The 24,523-nt window shown below is 48.0% G+C and overlaps 1 protein-coding gene across 3 annotated transcripts in view; it reads right to left on the bottom strand.

Annotated features, from left to right (window-relative positions):
- Positions 1 to 24,523, bottom strand: part of LOC133126743 (intermembrane lipid transfer protein VPS13B-like) — a 303,636-nt gene that overhangs the window by 234,442 nt on the left and 44,671 nt on the right. For all 3 annotated transcript variants that reach the window (XM_061239088.1, XM_061239080.1, XM_061239095.1), the window contains 8 exons: positions 23,825 to 23,920; positions 22,217 to 22,339; positions 21,951 to 22,088; positions 20,014 to 20,101; positions 17,043 to 17,237; positions 15,032 to 15,201; positions 13,145 to 13,339; positions 9,081 to 9,205 (listed from right to left, as the gene is read on the bottom strand). In XM_061239088.1, coding sequence (XP_061095072.1) covers positions 9,081 to 9,205; positions 13,145 to 13,339; positions 15,032 to 15,201; positions 17,043 to 17,237; positions 20,014 to 20,101; positions 21,951 to 22,088; positions 22,217 to 22,339; positions 23,825 to 23,920 — 1,130 coding nt within the window. The remainder of the gene's footprint in view (positions 1 to 9,080; positions 9,206 to 13,144; positions 13,340 to 15,031; positions 15,202 to 17,042; positions 17,238 to 20,013; positions 20,102 to 21,950; positions 22,089 to 22,216; positions 22,340 to 23,824; positions 23,921 to 24,523) is intronic.

The following is a 24,523-nucleotide window of genomic DNA, read 5'->3' as shown; positions in this document are numbered from 1 at the left end:
ATAACAACGCAAAATGGTCAGCATGCCAGAGAATTTATTGAATTTTGTCTGTTAAGACCAGCAGACACCATTACACCCAAAAGACCTAAGAGTAAAAATCTTACACTGGCATCTGAACTGGATACATCTTATCAGGTAGTACCAGTGATCAAATTTGAATACTATTTAGTTCCTAAATTGCTTTTAGTTTCAACGCTACTTACCAGACCGGGGTCAAATACGTGATTGTTTTATGGATTCAATTACTTTTCTGTGCTCGACTGATCTAGCCTGGTGCAATCAGGCCGATCAAGAGGACCAGACGACAGGGTTTTCCGTTTTTGAGAGTATTTCAAAGCTTCCATTACACATAAAGCATAGAAAAAGTATTTGAATCCAAAACAATTACAAATCTGACCCAGATCTGCCTCTTACTCAAATGGGCCAAAATGACTGTATACGACAGGGAAAAACCTGGGTGGGCCACTTCACCTGCTTTCAGTACATAAACCATTCCATCCCAGCAACACTACAAAATGGCTTCCCAGGTAGCAGAGGGCCATAAGCGGCTGACGGCGGGGGGGGAGGGGGTGCAGGTGGGGTCCGTCGAGGGACCGAGCCAAGGCGTGTGGGGGGTGTGCAGCGTTCGTGCGTTCGAGGTGTGCATTCCTCAATCTCCAGTGCCCCATGACCCCCACCTGTTAGCTGCCCCCCTGCCCCCGCCCCCCCCTCCTCTCCCGGCATCAGGTTCACCAGGGCCGGCCCCCGGCTCCCAGGAGACCGCTTCATTTTCACAGGGATTACCCGGAGAAACGTTTTAATCGCGGCACGGCGGACAGCTGCCAGGCTCCGGGGCGAGACCCGCGGGCGGCACGGACGGGTCGGCCAGGAGAACGGAAAAAGACGTGCCATGGCAACGCACTTTCCGCCGTTACGCTTCCGCCTCCTTACATTCGCGACGCGTGGGACGTTTCCGGTAATTTCTAAAAACTCCACCACGGTGCAGACTGTGTAGGCTTGCGGAGACTGCCAGCTGAGCCCTCAGGCCATGACGGAAGGTTTTCCAGGCTGCTCCTCTTTCCCACCATCGGAGCTCGGAGCCGTGCGGGAAGGCTTTCAGACAACACCAGGAGACACACCAGAGTGGATAACTACACGTGTGGAACACCACACACCCCAAACACACACAAGAACCGTCCGCAAGCCGCTCCAGCTTAGGTCATAATCATCCTCCAGCGCACAAATGCCCAAATACATTTTCTTCTTGGAAATTTCTCGCAAAATTTCCATGTCACTTTGATTACATGTCAGAGTTCTTCTATTTCTCCAGCCGTGGCAGCTGGTGGGTGTAGAGGCCAGGGAGGGACACATTAAAACAACATTTTAGGCGTGATTGTTACAGGCTTCAAACCTATTGTAGAGTCTTTGCTATTGTTGAAAATGAGTTCAAATACGATCACTGCGAAAGTATCAAAACGTGCAGTCCTCAAAGAATCCACATGATCTGTTTTAAGAAACTGTGGAGTTAAACAATGTCAGAACTTTACGCTCATTTGCATATGTCCGGCTTCAGCACAGCCCACCTTGCAGCCGGAAGAAATCCAAGAGCTCGGCACAGACGGCATCAATTTAGCTAGACAATCAGAACAGAGGTTCATTGATATTAATGAGACTTAAACATCCTAAAACATCCTTTTCCTTTAAAGCTGGAGACTGGACATGTAAAACCGGACAGAGATTGTTTTTGGTACTTAAAACCACACAAACATCCTAAAATATCAGATATCAATATCAGATATCAGGACCTAAAAATAAAATATTGGAAAGCTGTAAAATATGGACCTCTAAAAAAAAGCCTTGGAGTATCAATCTAACTAAACGCACTCATAGGTTCACATATGGTAAGTGGAGTAGGACACTGAAACGGAGAAACAACACACGGAGCAAGCACAGAACCGACAGGACGGCTATGGCAGGGGCTGCCTCGTCACCAAAACGGTCTCTGCTAGGGAGCGCGGATGGAAGTCGCTCCAGAGTTCAGGACTGGGGCCACCGGGCATCGTACCCAGTGACGACATTTCCTTCTGCGGTGTGTCTCAATACACCCATTGATCCATGTCACCTGTGAAATAAAACTGCCTCACACCAGATGTAGCCGGTGAAGCTTTGACGCAAATTTTTAACGGCCTCCGGCACGCGGCGTACGCGTCCTCTGATCAGGCTCACGCGCTTTCCCCCGCGCCCAGGACTGGAACATTCCGTCGACGGGGGATACGCGTTGTACAATAGAAGCAAAGGCATTATCCAAAGTATTTAGCACAGGTGCTAGGTAAAAAAGAAGGCGGCAAAGTAAGGAAGGAAGTAATACCCACCACAGTGCTATTAATGCCCCAACGTTTTGACCTGTTTGGTCTTCGTCAGGTCAGTGGGGTCATAGGTCGAAATATTGTCACTTGAATTAATATGACCAGGGAGCTAATAGCAGTATGCAGGTATTGTTTCCTTACTTTGGCTACACCTTTGTGGCATGCTGGCCCAGTTTGCGGGAAGGGATCAGGGCAATGTGAGAACCAGGCCTACTGGCTAAGTAGGCACACACCTGGACTACATCACAAATCAGTCCAAGAGTTTATAATTCAGGAATTTATAAGCTTTATAGGGTGCTTCTTTCCACAGTAGGCGGCTGAGACCAGGAAACCACACCCACCGAAAGAGAGTTGGGCAACTGGCAGAGGGGGCTGAAAAGCAGTTTGTTTTCGCTTTGATGTCCTTTATTTCAGTTTATTCATTGGTATCCCGGTTCTCGGTGCAAGCAGGAATTTCGGTATCCCCCTGTGTCCGGCTCGTCTGTCCTCTCAGGGGTGTGTCAGGGCGTGTGACGACCTTGTAACGAACGGTTCCCCTCGCCCTCTGAACCTTAAGGTCAGAGCGTCACTTTCCCGCAGCTCCACTTCGGGGGACGTCGCCGCCCTGCAGCGGGGCTCTGAAGTGACTCAGCGAGCGACTCGCTCAAGTGGACGTCGTACATCTGCCATTAGCTCTCCTAATGCAAACCCCACCGTCTTTCTTTCTAGGTCAACGCAATTTGGCGAAGGCGCCCCCTTAATGAAAAACCACTGTAAGTGAGGGGGGGAATGGAGCTGAGCGAGGCTGTGCCAGCTCAAAGAACTCGGCTTAAAATTCCCTCTCTTAATCTTCAATTCCCTGAACAAGATAGATAGACTGCGTGTTCGTTTATTAATTTCTGCCATATGAGGCGCTTGGAAAGGCTCCATGACAGAGAAAACATTTATATTAAGTCACGTACACTTGAGCATACAGCTGGCATCTTATAAAGTATAAAATGACTAAATAATTTCCTTTGAGTTATTGCTAATAGGCTTATATTAATTGAGGGTACGGAGGGAAAAAATGAAAGGAAAATGGAAAAGACGCAAAAAAAAAAAACTTTAAAAATGCTATTTTTTTCTGAAAAGGACCGTTTCTCATTTATGTCATAATTATGGACCACATTGGCGGAGGAAGAGTCTACAGAAGTTTTGCGGTCAGAAAAATAAGGACGCCCATCTCAGGCTCCCGATAATGACCCTGAACCACCCCACAAAGCTGAGGGCTGAAATTCAACAGCTACTTAATACATCAGTACATGGAATCACATCTACTTTCTGACACTCTAGATTATGAATCAATACAACATGTAGGCATATAAATCCATAGTAACTCAGCATAATTGTAGCAAGGACCTGTAAAATCTATAAAAAAAAAACACAAAATATTCTGCTGAGGACCCCCTGGGACTCCTTCACAGAACCCCCGCCCCCCTGTGGCCCTAGGGCCCCTGTGAACCCCTCCCCTTCACATGTGACCACCAGGTTTGTTGAGTGACACAAAACAGGAACGCCACAAGTACCCTGGAGAAAAGAGTTGAAATACCGAGCCATGCTTCAGACATGACATGTTTAATGTCTCATAATCCTCAATAAATTAAACTTAGAAACTGTATTCTGTCATGCCAAACACGCAAATAAATCCTTCTCTCTCTTTTAATGTACCCCTAAATGAATTCCACCGGGAGTCCAACTGAACTACCAGAGATACACTGAACAAAAAACGTCTCTCGAACAGGAAAATAATTCATACTAAATATGCGCTTGGCCTTTCATTTTAATGACACACCAACAGCATAAATTAATACAAACACAGCAACCGCACAGATGAAAACTATGAGTAATCATTACGTATATTTCCACCAATCGTGTAATTGTCATTAAGGATTGGGATTAAAAAAAACTTATGAAACCGCTCCATGCTCATGACCGCATGCTCATAAATACATTTTCTGTCAGAAACAAACTGCCTGGCCACACTACATAAAATTCTTGCGCTACATAAAAACTTTTGGCGGTAAATTACGGCCGGCGTCGTGGTGGGCCCCCGATTGGGCCAGTGGGACGTCAGGTGCTGTCGCCGCGGGAAATGCGGGCGGAGCGCGTGGGGCTGGGGATCGATGCAGGTGGGGTATCTTTATTCTTTATTTTACGGGGACTCGTTTTAACCGGGATAACAGGTTTAACAGCCGGGCCAATTGGAGCTCTCGGCGGGGTCCTTGTGAAGTTGGCGGTCCGAACGCTGCCTTTCATTAAACCTAAGTAGCGCCTGATGCCTTTCAGCTGCTCTCTAATTCACTGCGAGCGAAAGTTCATTTAACGCGGCTCTGGCTTTGTTTTGTGTACTGAGGAGTTAATTGGGCGGGGGAGGCTCTGGTCTGGGGAGGGTAGACTTTGTACTGCTTCTAACCCTTTTTGAGGAAAGAGGTGGTGTTTACATGGCCGTGAGACCCTAATCCAGAGATGGACTAGGGAGCGACAAATGTGGCTACCTTTGGGACTACACTGAGAAATAAGGGTACGAAAAGTAAAAATGTAAAAAGCTTGTAAAAGCAAATGCTTGTAGGGTGGTACCCTATTGGTACATAAGATAGTACCCATAGCCAGTACTGTATTTGCTAGGAAAACTTACACATTTGTACACAAAGAGAACATTACGGAACATTACGGAACTTTCGGGGTATATTTGGGAAATTTGATCCTTGAAGAACAAAAAAGTATCTCCAGTGTCATTCTATTTCTGAGAGTATAGGAAAGTACGGTTTTGTAATTCTCTTTTCGTTCAGCCCGGTACAAACAGCAGGGAGAGATGGAGAAAGGCATTTGTATCTGCTCGATTTCCTCAGCTCGGATTTTAATGGCTTTTTAAGAGCCTCTTCTTAAACCAACAGAATATCTCAGCGCATCATCCGTCACTGACAGTGAGATACGAGGGCGGGTTTACTGTTTAACAATAGCAAACGCTCACCGGAGTTACATATTAGCGATGACAACGCTGTCGGCGCCCCATTGCTCTTCTCTCGGGACAAAGAGTGTGCACAACGACACCTTTCGTTTATCTGACCCGGAAAGGCACGCCGCCATCCTCACGCCGTGGGGTAAGCGTGAGAGCCAAAATGGAGGTGTGCTCCAGTGACTGGACCCGCAGTGAGAACCTCACTTTTGGGGGACACCAGGGGCTCATTCCAATGGCTTATTTTTCTCCTCTTTTTCTTTTTCTTGCTCCTGACCTAGACATTCATTGACTTCCGCCATCTTTAAGGACATTCCAACATGTTAAATGTTCCTTCTAGGAGCTAGAAGTAAAAGTAGAAACATCAGGGCGGAAGTATTTTTTCAAAAAGGCTGATGACAAATAGAGTAGATGGAGTAGAAATAAGTAGAATACATTTTTAAAAAGAGGAGAAAAATAAACAATTGGAATGAGCCCCATGTTTCCTGTTGCCAAATAACCTCAGGCGGGACGAGAGCAATGTTGCGGTGTAAGTTTGAAGCCTATAACATCACCTCGATCACCTGACGCTTCATACTGCATATCGTCGTTACGAGTGGAGGCGGTGACATCATCCCCTCCTGCTCTCCCGCCACTCAAATACTCAGCCCTAACCCCGAAAACCAGAAGGGGATAACTTTATACCTTCCACAACCTTAAGTAATGGAAAAGCTGTTCCTTAAATTTACATAACAAAGCTACAAGAGACTGACACCGGGCCGCCAGAGAGGTTTACTGGAAGGGCCTTCACCAAACCGCGCTCCCTCCCTCCCTCTCCTCCCCTTTTGAGCGGAGAGCTGGAGAATCGCACACTTCAGCTGAGAGAACACGACATCGCTGAGAGAGTTACATCACTTCTGAAAGGTTCCCAAAACAAACATAAATAAATTAAATTAAACACTACCACCTGGTGGTGTTTCTGTTTATCCAGCGAGCGGCTGTCACTCCAGCCGGAGACTTGGCTTTCAGGTCCAGGAGGGGTCCGACTGCAGCTCTGTCAGCCCGGCACGGCGTCAGCCTCCCAACAATGAGCCGTCAGGCCCCGCTAAGGAGCGCCCCAGAAGCACCTAGCCCGGAGTCAGGGCCGCGCGCCGCGATCCGGGGAAGGCCAGAAACCGCCTCGGGTCGGGTCACATACGAAAAACCGACGAAGGAATAACAAAACAAAGACGAAACAATGAGTTCTCGCCTCATAGCCTTCGAAAGAATAACAGAAGTCGATGATTATCTGAAGTGGAGGGATTAACTTGAAAGGAAAAAAAAGCTTTGGGGAAAAAGGTTTGGAGTTCTGTCAGAATTTCGGAAACGAGGCTTATCCGCTTCAAAAAAAGAAGAACGGAGAAAATAACCAAAAATGGAAAAAGGGGTCGATGCACGCATTTGCAACCTGACTAACGAATATCCACTGAAGCAGCAAAGCTGTGTGTACGTGTGAAGGAGGCAGGTAAGGCACGTGCAGCACACAACTGACAATGCCAGGCCTGTCGAAGCTCCTACAACAAAAGCCCTCCGTCTGTTTACTTACTATCAAAGCCATGCCAGATACCCAAAGCGCATTTCTTAATGTCAAAGAGGGTTCATATAGTGAATATGTTTAACGGCCGAGAGAAAAGAAATGAGCCGTTATTGATCTTGATTGGCCGAGATGAGAAACACAGCCACTGTCAGAAAAAAAATAACATGCTCTTCACATCGGAAACCAAGTGTTAGGAGTTAGGAGCCCAGCAGAAACGTTCCACAGGGGGGAAGGCACACGGGTCCTCTGATTAGGAGCAGAGGGCAGGGGAGGCGTACACTCGGGTTCCCCTCCTAAGTACCATGTACAAAGAGCCCTGAGAAGCCCAAACCATATGCGGCCTTGACATGTTTAAGTCCAAACTAATGGAGGAGAATCAATTTCAATGCAGACGTTTTATAGTGGTGCTCATACAGACGTGCACATCACGAGTGCTGGCCGTCTGGGCGTGCATGTCATAGTTGGTTTGAGGTCGCGTGCTGTAGCTATGGAGTCTATGTTACCGTGCGTGTCTGGGTTATGAGGTATGGGTACGTCTGGTACTGTGTGTGTGTGTGTGTGTGTGTGTGTGTGTGTGTGTGTGTGCGCATGTTGGTGTTATGGTGTGTTACACAATGTCTGTCTGTTACAATAGTACAAACTATTGTGTATAAATGTGTTATAATTTCTATTCTTGTGTGTTATTGCCAGCATGTGTGTGAGTCTGTGTGCTATTGTCATTGTGTGTTTGTATGTTCATTTGTATTATTGTGTGTTATTGTTTGCAAGTGTATGTTGTGTTCTAGTTTGTATTCTGTAGTGTGTGTGCGTGTGTGTGTGCGTGTGTGCATATGTGTGTGTGTGTGTGTGTGTGTGTATGTGCATGCAGGCGTGCGTGTGCATGTGCGTGCGGACGGTCTGCAGTGGCAGTGAGCGTGTCAGAGAACAGCTCCCAGATGTTGCCTGAAGGACACCAAGTTGGACAGCGATGCACTTTCATCTCCAAGGATCACCCCGGTGTTTGTGTTCACCCCCCCCCCCCCCCCAATGCCACCAGCCTTCACATTAGCACTCCTCCTGAGGGGAGAGTCCCAATGATTCATCTCTCTTCTGCGGGGGGGGTAGGGGAGAGAAAAAAATAAAGCCAAATGTTTTACATTTTGCCAGATTTGTGAAAGTATGTGAGAAACTGTACGCCATTCCCCGATGACTCCCCTTCTTCTGCTCTCCCCGACCGCTGCGACTCCTCGCTCATCCATCACGTCAAGCCCGCAAAAGCCCCTCTCCCCGCATACTCATACTGCAGCTCCCACCGCTCCCACACCAAGGCCGCTGTCCCAGGATGCACTTGCTGGCCACCGTCTGCTCTGTGTGGAGTCTGAGTTCATTTCCTGCTTGCGACTGGGAGACGTTCCTGCGCTCGGGATCGGCGTACGGCTCCCCGCTGCTGCGGACGGTCCGGCGCTGAGCCTCGGCTGCCAGCCGTCCGTCACAGTCTGCCCCGGTCACTGCCCATCCATCATTGCTCTCCTCACGCTGACATAATGCTGGTTAGTCGCTGTAAGCTAGGTTACGGTTGAGAGTTATAATCCAAAACTGGGGGGAAGTCACAGAACTGCCAAAAATCACAGAATCCGTGACAACCGTGACCCCCATGACAAACACCCAGCCTTGATAATCATACTGGTTTGCCCTCAGAGGAGCAGAACTGATCAGGGCCAGAAAGGGGAGGAATCTCTGCAGTAGAGATGGGAAGGTCAGGCTTCACCACCCCCATAATGGATAATGGGTGGCGTTGCAGTGAATTCCTCTGTTCTGTCCAACCAGAAGACTTTGCTCTCGACAACAACAAAAACACTACGGTTCAAATCAAGGCAGCCGGCAATACACCGTAACTACATTTTAGGGTTTATTGGGCCTCTTCCACTATTAACCACTGAGCTAATGAAGGTGGAAACTGCTTCAAGACTAAACAATCTTTCATACGAATCGGCCTGAGGCACGGTAGGACGACTGCTGCTACCGATGTATAAAACGCGTTTGTTATATTTCAGGGAAACAGTCCAAGACTGCACCACCTGCGGAGGAGATAAAATGATATACTGCCCTGTAGTCCTAGTTTGGTGTATGTTGACGAACCATGCAGAAATTGTGTTTGGGCGTGTAAAATGTGTAATATATAGGGGTTCTGAGCGGAGAAGTTGGAGACCAGTAGAGCAGAACTCACCAGTATGCAGGTAGTCTGAGGAGCTTGCCGTATAGCGCCGTGCTGAAGGATGGGATTATGGGAGTCAGCGGCAGGAAGGAGCCGTCGCTGTCCATGGAGCTCAGGCCTGCCTGGAACCCAAACACCTGCGGGAGGAGGGAGAGGAGAGGAGGATATGAGAGAGGAGAGAGAGGAGAGGAGAGGAGGAGAGGAGGATATGAGAGGAGGAGAGGAGAGAGGAGAGGAGGATATGAGAGGAGAGAGGAGAGGAGGATATGAGAGGAGAGAGGAGAGAGAGGAGAGGAGGCCGTATGAGAAGAGGTGAGAGGAGAGCAGAGAGAGGAGAGGAGGCCGTATTAGAAGAGGAGAGAGGAGAGTGAGAAGAGAGTAAAAAAGAAAGACAGGATAGAAGGGAAAAGGGTGATTGGATGAGGATAGGAGCAAGCAGAAGAGAGATGAGAGAAGAGAAAGGCCAGAAAGAAGAATAGAGAAAATGAGGAAAAAGAGGATTAGGAAAAGAAGGAGAGAGGTAAAATAGAGGATGAGAAAGGACAGGAGAGGAGAGTACAGAAGAAAGAAACCCTGAATTACTCCAGCATCCACCAACGCACTGAAAGTGAAACATCAGTTCTCATCGTCCAGAGACACGGCCGCACAGCGAAACACTCGCCAGCACCTGGGTTTGGACGGCCGTCAGGTCTTAAACAAACAGGTTTCACACGGCTGTCTTCAGCCCCGCTGGCCCACACTCCTCTGCTACAGGCAGGAGCCCCCAACGTCCCATCAGACGTCCACCCCAAAAACCATAAAACAGCCAGTCAAACAAGTCCTTCAGGGGTCGCCTCGGCCTAGCAAGTGTAACAAAGTCTTCAAGCGCTGGATCGAATTTGGAGGGGGGGGTTGAAAAATGCCGCCAGGACCTCGAGCTTAAAGATAAAACCAAGATGCGCAGATAAGGCCCTTTCCGATGCGTGGAAACCAGGCCTGTGTGTATTTGCAAAGCCAGTCAATGAAAACACGGTGTCCGTTACTGACCGCGTGCCTTTTAATTACCAGGGAATTAGCCGTGTTCCTGTTACACCCACGGAGGATATATGTTGCATGTATGTTTACGTACGCACGCATTAATGCCTAACATGCGGATGAGGTCCGTCTCTAACGAGTGGCATTACACCAGGGCTGGATCCAGCTGTGATAACAGCAACTGTGTTCCCAGCTGCTGGGAGTATGGGAGATGGCAGCCGGGCCCGATCCGCTCAGAACATGGCGCCGGGCCACAGGCAATGCCCTACAGAACCGCAGTGCCCCTCAGCACAGTCACCAACGAGCCCATTCTAATTTAAAGAATAATTTAAGGCATTATTCTATTGGGTGGATAGCAAATCAGGACCATGCCAGTGTTAAATGTGGCCAGTAGCCCCTACAAGGCAAGGTATAATTGGCCGTAGGACTGCATTAAGGGAGGGGCTTCCGTCAGTGAGATGTACTTTCACATCAGGCACCTGGAAACATCCTGTGGTCACCCGGATGGCTGCAGTCTGCTTGTGCAAGCTACACATCAAGTGTGCTCCTCAGACACAATGTCGACATGAGCTTAACTCAATGTTTGAAGCAATGTGTTTCAGTAGAGAAACTGTCTGTTGGAGCTCTCCTGAATTGATAGGTGGTTGTTCAAGTGAGAATGAATGCTTACTATCTGAACATGACAAATTAGGAGGCATGGACCATTATGGCCCATTTCAATGTACTGTATGGGACAATTATATTTTCATTCAGTCAGCTTGATACTTAGTGTGGGTCCGTAAGGGGTTATGACAAGGTGAAGTGCCACTTAAAGGCAGGACCACATGCTGTGAGCATCTGGCGGGGTGAGTGTCTAACAGACAGGATGCCGTGAATACTCAGGTTTTCATACGTCAAGGACCGAAGGCAAGGAGAAGATGAAACCCCAGGGAAAGGTGCCCAAAATACAGAAATATGCCCTTAAACCAAACACCCTGCGGTTCAGTTTTAAATACTGGGACTTTTTTACCGAGAGACTTTCCAGGAAACTGCCACAATCATTTTCTGATGTATGGAGGCGTACATGTTAACTTTTGAATACCGAATACATGTTGAGCGATGAGTGGAGAGTGTGTTGGATGCTGTGCGTCACCCCGGTGGGCTCAACACATCGGTGGGGGGGTGAGGTGAGTTTCTCCCTTCACTGTAAACGGCTTTGGGGGCTATATAAATAAATCATTATTATCACGATCGTTACACTAAAGGTAATCTATTCATTGCAGGAGAAGCACCTCATCTGCCCTTGAAGAGTCAACAGCGTCATTGTCATTGAGTGCATGCTGGGAGTTTGTTTGTTTATCCGAAGTCTCCTCACTTCTCCGGGTCATGCTCACAGCAAGCGCTCGCATAACCTCGAGGGGGTGGAGGGCTCTTAAACCCAGCTCCTTAAAGACCTCTAATCTCTGTTTGCCTCCACGACAGCGCTACGTCACCCCTGCGTCACGGGGCGTCAGGGAGCCCCGAGGATAGCCATGACTGGGGGGCCGAACGGGGGAGGGTCCTCAGCGTGACCCCGGCGGCTGAACATTAACCCCGGGCTGACCCCCTGATAAGGGCTGTCAAGAAGCCTGGCAAACATCCCGGCCTTAGAAAAACAGTGCGTGGCAGTCCATCACGAGGGCCCACCCCCCAGCTGGATTAGCGGTTAGGCATAGCCACTCAAACGCTTCCATTCGGAAGGTTCCGGAAAATGGCCTGGTCTCAACGGGCATCGTTGTAGAGCGAAGTGGAGGTCTGCAGAGAACGCCGGTGCTGCAGTCATATAGGAAATCGTCGTCGTCCAGGATGCCTTTGGGCTGACGCCACGGGCCGAATTTCAAGGACTCGGCTTGACCTCAAAGGCAGAAGTTTAGGCCTTCTCTTTGAAAAGCTGTAATGGCGCCATTAGAGCGCATATTCAAAGCCAATCCCATCTCATAACGGGCACCGAAAGGACAAATAATGTATCTCTGCGTTATAAACAAGGCGAGCACTAAGCAGTATCATAGCTTTTAAGTGTAAACACCTGTCTGCGCAAGCATGTGTTGTGTAAGCAACACCACTCGCTCTCCGCAAACTACAAACGTTCCTCAGGGTTGGGCCGTCGAACAATAACACCGCTTCAAGCGGTCGAATAACACTTCATTACAAACAAACTCGAGGCAAGTACCTGCCTACCAATAAAACATGCCAGCTAATCTTTTTTTTTTTCCACTAGTTGGGAAAAATTCCATTTCAACTTTGTTAATCACAGGACTGCTTTGAGTTGCGACACAAGATCAAAATATCTTGAAATTTGGATTCATATATTTTTGGGCAGGCATTTTGTTTCAGATAAGTTGATGGTGGTGTTTGACAGAGACTGCACTTAAAGAATGTGTTATGTCAGGCCTCATTTGTTTTTTTTGCATAACTATGTGTCAGATATCACAAGAGGCTCTGTGTATTTTTCCACTGCTGCCGTTGAGTGGGAATGAGTCGAGCATATGGAATGACTCCTGGGCAGTGAGGCAGTTATGAGAAGCCTGTCCTGAAGACACTGCTGCCGAAGGAGCGCAGCACTTTCTCCTACAGGTAGAGTGTGTGTGTGTGTGTGAGTGTGTGAGAGTGTGTGTGTCTATGTGTGTGTGTGAGTGTGAGTGTGAGTGTGAGTGTGAGTGTGTGTGTGTGTGTGTGTGTGTGAGTGTGTGAGAGTGTGTGTGTCTATGTGTGTGTGTGGGTGTGCGTGTGCGTGTGCTTGTGCTTGTGCTTGTGCTTGTGCGTGTGCGTGTGAGTGTGAGTGTGAGTGTGAGTGAGTGTGAGTTTGAGTTTGAGTTTGAGTTTGAGTTTGAGTGTGAGTGTGTGTGTGCACGTCAGTGTGTGTGCCTGTGTGATTGTGTGTGTGTCTATGTGTGTGTGCATGCGCGTCTGCATGTGTGTATGTGCGTATGCGTGTGAGGACGTAGGTTTGGGCATGTGGGGGCAGTACACATGCTACTGAAATATTCATCTTGCCATGCACAGCAACAGGAGGTATGGTATGGCATACCAGGCCCGTCCCTCACCTTGAGGTAGCAGTGGGTGTAGCAGTGGTGCAGCAGGTTGTCGGAGGGCTGGCTCAGGCTGCTGACGGTGCTGACCAGCTCAGGGGCGTACATGGGCACCGAGTGCTCCAGGTTCACCTTGTCCACCTGGATACAGAAGGCCGGCAGGGGCCTCATGGGCTGGAAGACCGGCACGTTCACCGGGGCTGTGGAGGTCTAAGGGAAGAGGACACATACTATGCCATCTACACCGAGCACCATTATCCACCTGTATCAACCTCACATCTGCAGGAACTAAAGATGAGGTATCGGGAGAGAATCGGAAACGGAAGTTTGTTATACACGTGGTCCTCCTGGAGGAAGTACTATTAGACACTTCAATATGACACATTTAAGGGGATGATACTACATAACAAGGCAAGAACAAAAGAAAAATCCTTTCATTTCCTCCTGGAATTACCTCACTGTTTAATTTATAACTGGGAGTGTGTTGCAATTACATTACCTCTTACATTCATGATATCACTTGATAATCTGAGTAAGCATGTCTAAAAAGCACTAAAATTCCTTAAATCATTGGCATCGGCAGATAAGGGTGGGGTAAAATCAAGAAAAACCACATTGGCGCATCTCTTGTAGGAACCTACCACTGAGGACTCACTCGTTCAGTAACACAACACTAATACTGACAATTCCATCCTGCTGAGACAATTTCCTGCATCTATCTAGTCGCTGAAGCTGAAGGTAGCTTTCGGGTTAAGGGAGGAAGCTGCCATGGGTTAGACAGGACAGCTGTTCTCTGTCCCTTGTTCAAAGCTTGGGAGCCTGTAGGCTTTACAGTAGCCTCTCAACTGCACAAGGCAGGATAATTTCCTGTATTCCTTTGTTGTATAGAACAGCATTCTTTTTGCATTATGGCGTAATCAAGCTTTAGTGATTTGAGGCAAGACAGAGAACCAGCAGACCTTCCATGACCGAAGGCGCACTCCATACCCAGGGCCTGCGAGAAATTATCGATAGCATACCTGTCATCCAACACGTACGCCAAGTTGTACTTTTTTTTGGGCGAAAGTCAGGGAAAAGTTCTGGGTGTTTGCACAGAGCATAAGTAAATGACCTTGCCTTAACAAAGCCTTTTTCTAAAATCTTGGTGGGGCTTGCCAAACGCGTTCTCTGGGTTTTATTACCATATTAATCCCCGGTATTATTTCCAACAGAGTGGCCCAAGGTGCTTTGTAAGACACTTATAATGTAGTTATCGAATGCAGGAGTCCTGGGTCCTGGAGAGCCACAGGGTCTGCTGGTTTTTGTTTGACCTTAAAATCGAATCAGCAAACCAGTCCAGTACCCAAGAAGGCGGATGAGACGAGTTAACCGTAATCAACCTCCCTAATTGTTCGGTGAATTAGTGTGAAGGGGAAACAACACGCCCCGTGGCTCTGTGGTTTTACGAACTCTGAGGCTGGAATTACACCGGATGCGTTGCGTTCGCGGTGCAGAGCTTGCTTCCTTTCTGTGTACGTGCTAGTGGATGATAGCAGTTACACAGACTGAGTAGCAGGCACTATGCGGCCTGTGTAAAGGCCAGTTTACAGGCCAGCGACAGATCGTCAATGGACGTTGCATTTCACAGATGTTCTGGCCGACTGGAGTGCGTTTATATATTTTATCATTGGTAAGGACAACGACCACAGTCTACATCAGGTGACAATAGAACCTTCAAGAACATTCTGCCATTTCAACACTCTTGTCCCTGGCCTATGAACCGGCTGTAACTGCTACAATCCATTAGCATGGGATTGTAAGTAAAGGAAGCAAGCTCTCCGCTGTAAAGGCAAAGCTTCCGGTGTAATTCAAGGCTAATGCAGGAGCAGCAGCAGCAGTGTTCTCCAGCGGGCGAAGCCTCACCTTCTGTCCCATGATGGCGGGCAGCAGGGCGTCCAGCAGGTTGAACTCGGCCATGGAGACGGATACGTTGACCTTGAGCAGCGTGAGGCAGGTCAGGCGCGTGGGGATGAACTCCTCCAGGGCGGCCACCTCCTCAGGGCCGGGAGGAGGCCGAGAGTCCTCCACCACATCTGAGCGGCGGGGACAAGAGCAGGGTTCAGAGCCCGTTAAGTCCTGTCCACACCAAGAACTACAACTACAAATGATCATTATAACGATAACAATGCAAGCATCATTATACACTTAATTTCATTTAGCTTTCATCCAAAGCAACGCACAAAACAGTGCATATCAAGGTCATAGTTATAGCCAAGTCTATATACCTACCATACCAAGACATCTACAACTTCAGGAACTACAGTACCAAGACAAATACAAATTCAAAAGTCGTAGATTAAGGTACAAAAGTAAGGCATCCACACTGATGAACGATAACGTTCTGTAAACAGTGGCACCAAGCCATTTCGAAGATGATGCCCTGTAAATTGGGATGTGATTTTGATTGGTTGTCAGTGTTTCTATCATTCATGCATCTGGAAAAAATCACTCTGAAAGCAATCCTAATGATATCGGTCGTCTCTGTCGTTGTCATTGTAAGTCCTGGCGGGATTGGCCCCACTCCGCGCTGCGTGATGGCTTCCTCTGGCAGGGCCTCGCATCGCAAACCAGAGCGGTTCAACATCACCGCGTGAGAACGAACCACAGCGCTGACAGAAAAGCTGAGCTGTTTCCTTGTTCAATGACACAGCGGAACTGCCCCGTTACTGAACTTCAGCAACACAAAAACAAACATACAGTATGTGTTCAAAACAAGCACGCTGTATGTGAGTAATTTGGTATTTGGGACCGGGACATACAAAAGAGGGCAAGATCTTATTAAACTTGGGGCGGCCGGACCATGCCAATTTGGCACTGGTCTTTGGAGAGAGGCTCTTCCGGAACTCTCTGATGGGGTAATAAGGAGATCATAGTCTCCGGTCCTGGACCACGGCACTGTTGTGGCAAGCGGGCAGCCCCCCAGCCTGGGGGCCGCGCTGCCCCCACCGCCAGCCGGATGGCGGCCATTTCCGAGTGCGTCACTCCTTCACCTTGGTCCCAAGCTGGAAAGCACCCTTACACAATGTCTGAAACAACAGACGGCCTTTTTAAAGTCTCCGGCTAATTACTGTATTTATTACAGATGCTCAAATATCTGAAAGCAACGGATGTTACGGTTTTAGTAAACTCAGGACTTGCCCACCCCCACCAAAAAATTAATTTCCACCAGCAAATGCCGAAAGCAGAGTTCCAAACATCGCAGTGCGGAGCCAATCAAAAGCCGTGGTGAGCGAACAACCTTGAAGTACCTGCGTAAGCCACTGAGGTAAAGTCTAAACCGCTTCCTGGAACAGTGGGCGGACAGGAAAAAACCGACAAATTGCAACGCTAATGCGCGTTTATTTTTACCGTCCGCAGCAATAGCGGAGAGAGGCTACATTTTCCTAATCCCAGAATCCTGCAGTTCATCACTGTCTTGTGAGATTGCCAAACGTGCGGTTTAGACAGCTAAATGTTTTCCTTTGATGGGAAAGGAGTGCAGACGCGGAGTCGACAGACGGTCTTCCCTGAGCCCTGACAGAGTCTTCTTCGCTCACGTTTTTTTTGCCGCCCCAGAATTCAATGGTTAAGCTGTTCACATGAAAGCACGTGTCACAGAGAATAACGCGATATGTCGGCCGCAAAAATTAAAAAAACGCGTGCTTCTGCAGCTTTAGTGCGGTGAAAAACAATACTCTCAGACCGAGGATGGAGTTGGCTTTCACAGGACAGAATGAGTATGAGAAGCGTTTAAAAGATGCATGACATTGACACTGCATTTTGTGCACAGCACATTAGAGTGTCTGCACTGTAACAAACAGGAAAAGTAAGAGGGGTTTGTAGGGAGACGGGTGCAGGTGTATCGGTGCGGAGCAGACGGAACGTTCCGGCTCACCTGACTGGGGTCTGCAGTACGGCTCGTACTCGTGGTCCAGGGCGCAGGCCACCATTTTGAGGATGCGGTGCACGGCGCTGCTATTTAGTCGCACGTCCAGAGGACCCACCACCAGCCTCTTCACGGAGGTCTCCTGCACCGGGAGGGGCGCTTCCTCCCTGCCCACTGGGGAGAAGTCCTGCTGGCCTACACAGTCTGGATCACAGTGGTACACACGCTCAGGGTACAGACACACAGTAACAGTACAGACACTCAGGGTACAGACACAGTGTAACAGAACACACACTCAGGGTACAGACACACAGTAACAGTACAGACTCTCAGGGTACAGACACAGTGTAACAGAACACACGCTCAGGGTACAGACACATAGTAACAGTACAGACAGACTAACAGTACACACACTCAGGGCAGAGACACAGAGTAACAGTACAGACACTCGATAACGGCACAGCCACTCAGGATACAGCACACAGAAACAGTACGGACACAGACTAACAGTACAAACATGCAGGGTACAGACACAGAGTAACTGTACAGACACTCAGGGTACAGACACAGAGTAACAGAGCATTCACAGAGTAACATTGCAGACTACAAGAGAGTCCAAACTACTGGTACAATGAGAAAAATATGGTATTCAATAACTGGCACATCATTTATATAAAAATGCAGAACCCACATTCGGAACACAGACATTCAGAGGACAGACACAGAACAGCGGTATGAAGCGGCAAAGACAGGAACGCCCACAGCAGACACAAACTGCAAATCCAGAATCACAGGACACATAATCACAGACACACAGCAGGAAACACTCATTCAATAAGTCGCCCCATCAGTCTTTTATTGAATGTCGCCAATTCATCACATCACCATGGAACGCAGCTTACCATCAGCACAAGGACTAAACTGTCATATTCATAACAGGTATGCGCTTTCATGCGCCGAAACCTGACAGGTTGATTTGATTTATAGCCGTTTGACTTTGTCGCCTAGAGAGACATCTGTAGGCTCGCAGCTGAACTGCAGAGTGGAAACAGAAGTTGTGAAAGGCTGTGATGAATATTCCAAACGTCTATTCTTTCACCCAGCTGTCCGCTCATTCAGCGCAGGCGAAACTAAAGGCGCTTTAAACCCGTGGCTCTCAGTAATAAAACGAGAGAAATTAAAAATGCGGGGGGAGGGTACGGCCGCCTCAGTCCCATTACATACATTCCGCTACACGGAACACATTTCAGGGTTCAGATGGGCGGGCTGGAATTTCGTTTTTCGGCACACGGAGGATTCAAATTCCTATTTGATTTTTTGAGATTAAAAGTCCGCTTCCTCTTCCCGTTTTCAGCGCTGTTCGCCGAGATGGATTAGGGCTAATATCGAACATATGGCCACGGCTACAGCGAGATGAAGGGTTGAAGGACCGAAATTAGCTGGGATTTAAAGAATTAGAAGCATCTCCGTTTCTCTCTCACGGCCAGCATTGCTCCGGCGTGAGGTCAGAGGCGAGCGCGAACGCGCGAGTCCACGTCGCGCTTACCTAAAGTTTATCTTAGTTCTGTGGCAACGGCCAGCTAATTTGTTTGGTTGACACGGGATAGTCTCGCCGAAGAAGGGTTAATAATGACAAGGAGGAGAATTCAGCGCTCCCGGAAAAGGCGAAAACGAACATGTTATCCGAGCGTCAAAAAATTAGTCTGACAGCTGAAGCTGACAATATCTTCGTTTTTTTAATTTAGATGTTTATCTGAGGGGTGACAGGGGGCCAGAAACTTATGGGCCAGTCAGAGGGAGTAATGAGGGAGAATGAGCGCCGGGGGGAAGAAACCTCACTGTAAACCAGGACCTTCATTAGCCAGATATGTGGCTCTGCGGGCTGAGCAGCGTCCGCGCTTCCTGAGCGGGCCAGGGAAAGAAAGAGGCCTCTGTGTTGCGCGTTTAGGTAGCGTCACTCCACAAATCAACAGGCGTTAGGAGAGTGACAATGATGGCTTCTAATCAGCCCAGAATAAATTAGCTTTCTTAGAAAAAAGCCACGCCGCATATCAGCCAGATAAGCAAATGGAGGGATGAAATCTATGAAAACAAATCGCTGTGACACAAAAACGACCCATATTTGCCCAGCCCTTGTGGTGTGGCAAGGCCATCGTAGGTGACAGTCATCATTTACTACTTAAACGTACCGTGCTAAAGTCTGCTATTAGCTTTCCAAGCAATGCTATGGACAACTGAGAAGATTGCAGAAGGTAATGACTTGAAGAATCTATGTGACTGGATAAATTAAAAGTAAAAGTATATACATTTTATATGGGTATGTCTGCTACATGAGTCATCTTATCAATAGATCTTAATCATTTTAATGTGCACTTAACCAAAATATTCAGTATAACCCAAGTAATATTCAGACACTCTGCAGCAGATACTTGTCAAAGGCAACCATTTACTTACATCTACCTGAATTCCGATATTCCTAAATACACAGAAGCGGCCAAAAGATGAGGGCCAAATACGTCATTACAAAGAGCTGGGGGGGGAGGGTGGACTCTCTTGATCTTTTAATTTGTGGAATTTTGGCTGTGTAATCAGGGCCCGGCCAAACAAGCATTCTTGAACCGGTGCTTAAAATCCCAAGCCAACGGTTGCCGCCCGGAGAGAGTGACACCCGATGCGTGTATTCACTTTCTCAGCCGCCGCAGCGAAGAGGGGAGGAAAAAAGAAAAAAGAAAAAAAAAGGGAGAAGGAGAAACGAAGACAAATGTATCAAAAACGGCAGGAGAAAGAAAGTCAAATATGTGTCGGGGCAGGCTAAGTACCCCTGACAGTTGGCCTCCAGGTAAGTTTGGGGTAATGGAGAGGACAGCGAGGTCAAGGACCAGGTGGCTACGCACTGAAACAAGAGGAGCTCTTTGTCCATGCCGTTTGAGAGGGAGGGTAAACAAGGGGGTGGGAATAGGGGGGCTGGGGGGTACAATACCTTTGCTGCTGTTGTTCTCCATTGTGTAAAGGTAATCCATGTAGAAAGCTCCGAAACGCTGCATGCCGGCTATCTCCGTGTAGGTCTCCTGCCAACAAAACAAGGCAAACAGGACTCGGGTTGCTTCCAGGACAGGCCTGAGTCTGGGAGGGCAGACACGCAGGGCCGCGTTTGCGCACCCTCCAAGGAGCTTATCACCAAAAGGAACAAGGGTTATCTCCTCTCAGCCCTTCTGCAGGTAGGTAATGCCACTTCAATTACAGATCAAACAAGGGGAAGAGCCCATAGAACTCTGCCAAGCCTTCTATTGTTTTATTTGGGGGGGGGGGGGTGAGGGGGTGTTAATCAGTGATGTGTTAGACATTAGACCCTGACGGGTATCCCAAGCATTTGTGGAATTACTCGAGGGCTTTGAGGAAAATTGAATCCTCGTTTTCGCAAGAATTGTACAATGTAAAGCTTCCACGATGGATTTTCAAACGATGAGCGTCTTTCACAAAGGTCTGAAATGACATATAGCGTGCATACGTATAATTTCACCATGCATCGGTCAGGAAGAAGCAAAGAAACAGCACATAAATCATTCTACAGATGCAGGCGAGTTCTGAGAGGAACACTACGTTTCGAAGCCAGTGCCAAAGTGGAGAACACCACACATCACTAGTCTCCACAGCAAGGACTCCCCAGAGCAAGAAATGTTTAATCTCAATAAGACTATCCTTTCTATATAATAAATGATAAACACATTTTTTTTAAATCAAAGAGAGGTCTAAGGAGGCTTTACCCTCAAGATGTCAGCCTTTGTAGGCACCGGATCAATCAGGCCTGTGATGTCAACCGTTACGCCCTACACCTTATCTGACCCGGTGTGTGAGCAGGTGTCTGAGGGTGGGGTCCACTGCCCAAAGAGACTGATAAGATGGGGCACTATGAGCCTACCCATGAGAGCACCTACAGACCTGCAAGCTACCTGCTCAAACAACTGGACACATCACTCTCAATGGAGAGAGACTTGTGGTGGAGACCAGCAAGGAATGACTAACCATGATGACTAACTAAAGGGCCCATTAGCAACCTCTTTAGAAGACTCCCTTTGAGCTATCAATCTGATAAGGAAGGAAGTCCACAGAGCCAGATCACTGTTATGATGCACGTGGTGTGAGACAATCTGGACAAATTAATCTTACCCAAAGAATAAGTCATTGCTAATCAATAAAATGCCTTTACGAAGGCCGATGGAGTAAGATTGAGAAACTTGGAAAACACGAGAGAGCAGTCGTTTTTGTCTGGACTACTGTTTAGGAGTAATGTTGGATGCTGCTGTCTGACACTCGGTCTGGATTGGAGATGACAACGACATGGGGTGACTGACACAGGGCAGGTTTTGGCGTCAGGTTGGGGGCAAATGTACAGAGAGGGGTGTATGAGACAGAGGGGTGTATGTGACAGAGGGGTGTATGAGACAGAGGGGTGTATGAGACAGAGGGGTGTATGTGACAGAGGGGTGTATGAGACAGAGGGGTGTATGAGACAGAGGGGTGTATGAGACAGAGGGGTGTATGTGACAGAGGGGTGTATGAGACAGAGGGGTGTATGAGACAGGGGGGTGTACATGACAGAGGGGTGTATGAGACAAAGGGGTCTATGAGACAGAGGGGTGTACATGACAGAGGGGTGTATGAGACAGAGGGGTGTATGAGACAGAGGGGTGTATGTGACAGAGGGGTGTATGTGACAGAGGGGTGTATGAGACAGAGGGGTGTACATGACAGAGGGGTGTATGAGACAGTGGGGTGTACGAGACAGAGGGGTGTATGAGACAGAGGGGTGTATGAGACAGAGGGGTGTATGAGACAGAGGGGTGTACATGACAGAGGGGTGTATGAGACAATGGCGTGTACGTGACAGAGGGGTGTATGAGGGGTGAGGCAGCAGACCTTGTGGAGGTTGGCATCCAGGATGAACTCTGCTCGGACCCCGTTGTTCTCCGGACTGCGGTAGTCGAACAGGGAGTTGGTCAGGTAGGTCATACCCTTGCTGCTGAGGCTCTCCCCACACCTGAAGAACACAGCATCCTGTGGGGGGGGCACAGAATGACAGGGGGTACTTTCACAATGACGTCGCTGGCCACAACTAGGAATTCACTCAAACATAGACCTTCCAAACGGAGTAGACTTTGACACGACGTGTCACTGCGACGTACCTCTTCGCTTCTGTTCATGTTCTCCTCGAAGTCCTTGACTCCCATGATGCCCTTCAGGCAAAGCACTCGGCAGCCGACGAAGCCGATCTGACAGTCGAAGAAAGGCTCTCCCATCATGAGCACCTGGGAGGGAGAGAGACGCAGAACCAGGGCTTTACCGGCCAGTAGTGCAGAGATGTAAGGGAATATAGGAAACCAGAGCAAATGGCTCAATGGGTCTCTGGCTCCAAGACCTAGAACTTTCTACAGCTGGAAAAAACTTCCAATACGCACTTACCACATACCAACTGGCAGGCCATCAGCCGCTGGCAGCTCACAGATGTACAGTAGTTAAATAACTTCTAGTGTCCACTTCCTAATCTTACTTGTTAAATTCAGATATGTAACGAAATGGCCCGCATTTGAGTTTGTGCACATTGGTAAGTAACTGTAGGCATTCATGGACATTATTCTGAACATTACTCAACAGAGCTGCTGTTCTCATTTGACCCTCGTCAGTAGGATGCAGCGTCTAGCGAAAACATTTCAAATTTGGTTAGCTACGCTGCGTAAAGACAAACAACTGTTTCAAATTTAATTTCATTTGTTTACATTGAATTACTCATGCAGTGAACATGTCTAAATGAGTTAAAGTCACTCTCAAAAAGTATTCTGTTTTTTAGCAATCTCTAGTTCCAATGCAGCAGAAGCCTATTTACAATATACCATGGGATATAAGAAAAAGGGTATTATCACTGGGAAGGAATATATCCTAAAAAAGAAGATGCCATTAAGTGGACCAGAAACTACTACCATCGGCCCCATAATACTTGGTTTTGAGGTGACTTCCATTTCAACCGAGACAATTTTTGAAAATGAACCGAAATTTAATTCACTCATTTTAAAATGGACATAGTATTCTATGACAGGATTTTAAAATCAACCGACACTTCCCAGCTTCACATTCCCAGCGTTTGGTAAGAACTGTAATTCGACAGCCTCTCCTAAACCATCCTAACTGCTGAGAACCGCAGTGCCTGCCGTACTGGGCACCGTCACTCCCCGCGTGCGGTGAGACCGTAGGCCCCGGCCCTCCTCCTCCTCCGTAGCAGGTGGCTCGCTTTACCAGGCAGCTAACCAGACAGCAATCGAATAAAAGCGCGTTTCACCGCATGGTAATTATGGGCTCTGGTTTTCTTCTTCCCCAGCCGCTGACCGGCCTTCCTAGCCGCTCTGCTCCGTATTCGGTTGCAGGCTCCCTTTCCAGCAGCATAAATTAAGACGCTGTTTGGAAACGGCTCTGGGTCTTCACATCTGCTCAAACGCTTGGGAGCTGTCCTCCAAGCAGGTAATCAGTATCCCAGAGAACATGGTATAAAAATACTTTAACTCCAGGGGGGTGGGTGGAGAGAAATGGAAGGGGCTTGGACGTATTAGTGATTTGGAATGATGGTTATGAACATCCTTAGCATGACTTAAAGCTCTTTTCCAACAGTGAATTTCTCTGAATGTAAAAAAAAAAAGGAGATAATAAAAAGGGAATAATAAATTAAGATAGCTGCTCGGCCCACGGGGATGGCGGGAGTCTGTTTTAGTGATAACTGTGGATCCTGGGGCGGTCTCTCCTACCTCAATGGTGATTCCCTCCTGCTCCAGACAAAGCACTTCTCTGGACTTCACCTTCTGGGGGCTGTAGTAGCTGCTTTCGGCTTGCATCTCAGTGAGCTGTTCAGAGATCAGTACACAGGATGTATTACAGCGCAATACAATATGTCTGCATCTCAGTGAGCTGTTCAGAGATCAGTACACAGGTTGTTTTACAGTAGAATACAACATGTCTGCATCTCAGTGAGCTGTTCAGAGATCAGTACACAGGTTGTTTTACAGTAGAATACAACATGTCTGCATCTCTGTGAGCTGTTCAGAGATCAGTCCACAGGATGTTTTACAGCGCAATACAACATGTCTGCATCTCAGTGAGCTGTTCAGAGATCAGTCCACAGGTTGTTTTACAGTAGAATACAACATGTCTGCATCTCAGTGAGCTGTTCAGAGATCAGTACACAGGTTGTTTTACAGTAGAATACAACATGTCTGCATCTCAGTGAGCTGTTCAGAGATCAGTACACAGGTTGTTTTACAGTAGAATACAACATGTCTGCATCTCAGTGAGCTGTTCAGAGATCAGTACACAGGTTGTTTTACAGTAGAATACAACATGTCTGCATCTCAGTGAGCTGTTCAGAGATCAGTACACAGGTTGTTTTACAGTAGAATACAACATGTCTGCATCTCTGTGAGCTGTTCAGAGATCAGTACACAGGTTGT

This window comes from Conger conger, chromosome 1, assembly GCF_963514075.1.
Source record: "Conger conger chromosome 1, fConCon1.1, whole genome shotgun sequence".
Classification (NCBI taxonomy): Eukaryota; Metazoa; Chordata; class Actinopteri; order Anguilliformes; family Congridae; genus Conger; species Conger conger.
Note: the sequence above shows the minus strand (reverse complement) of the source record. Positions and strands in the feature narration are given on the sequence as shown.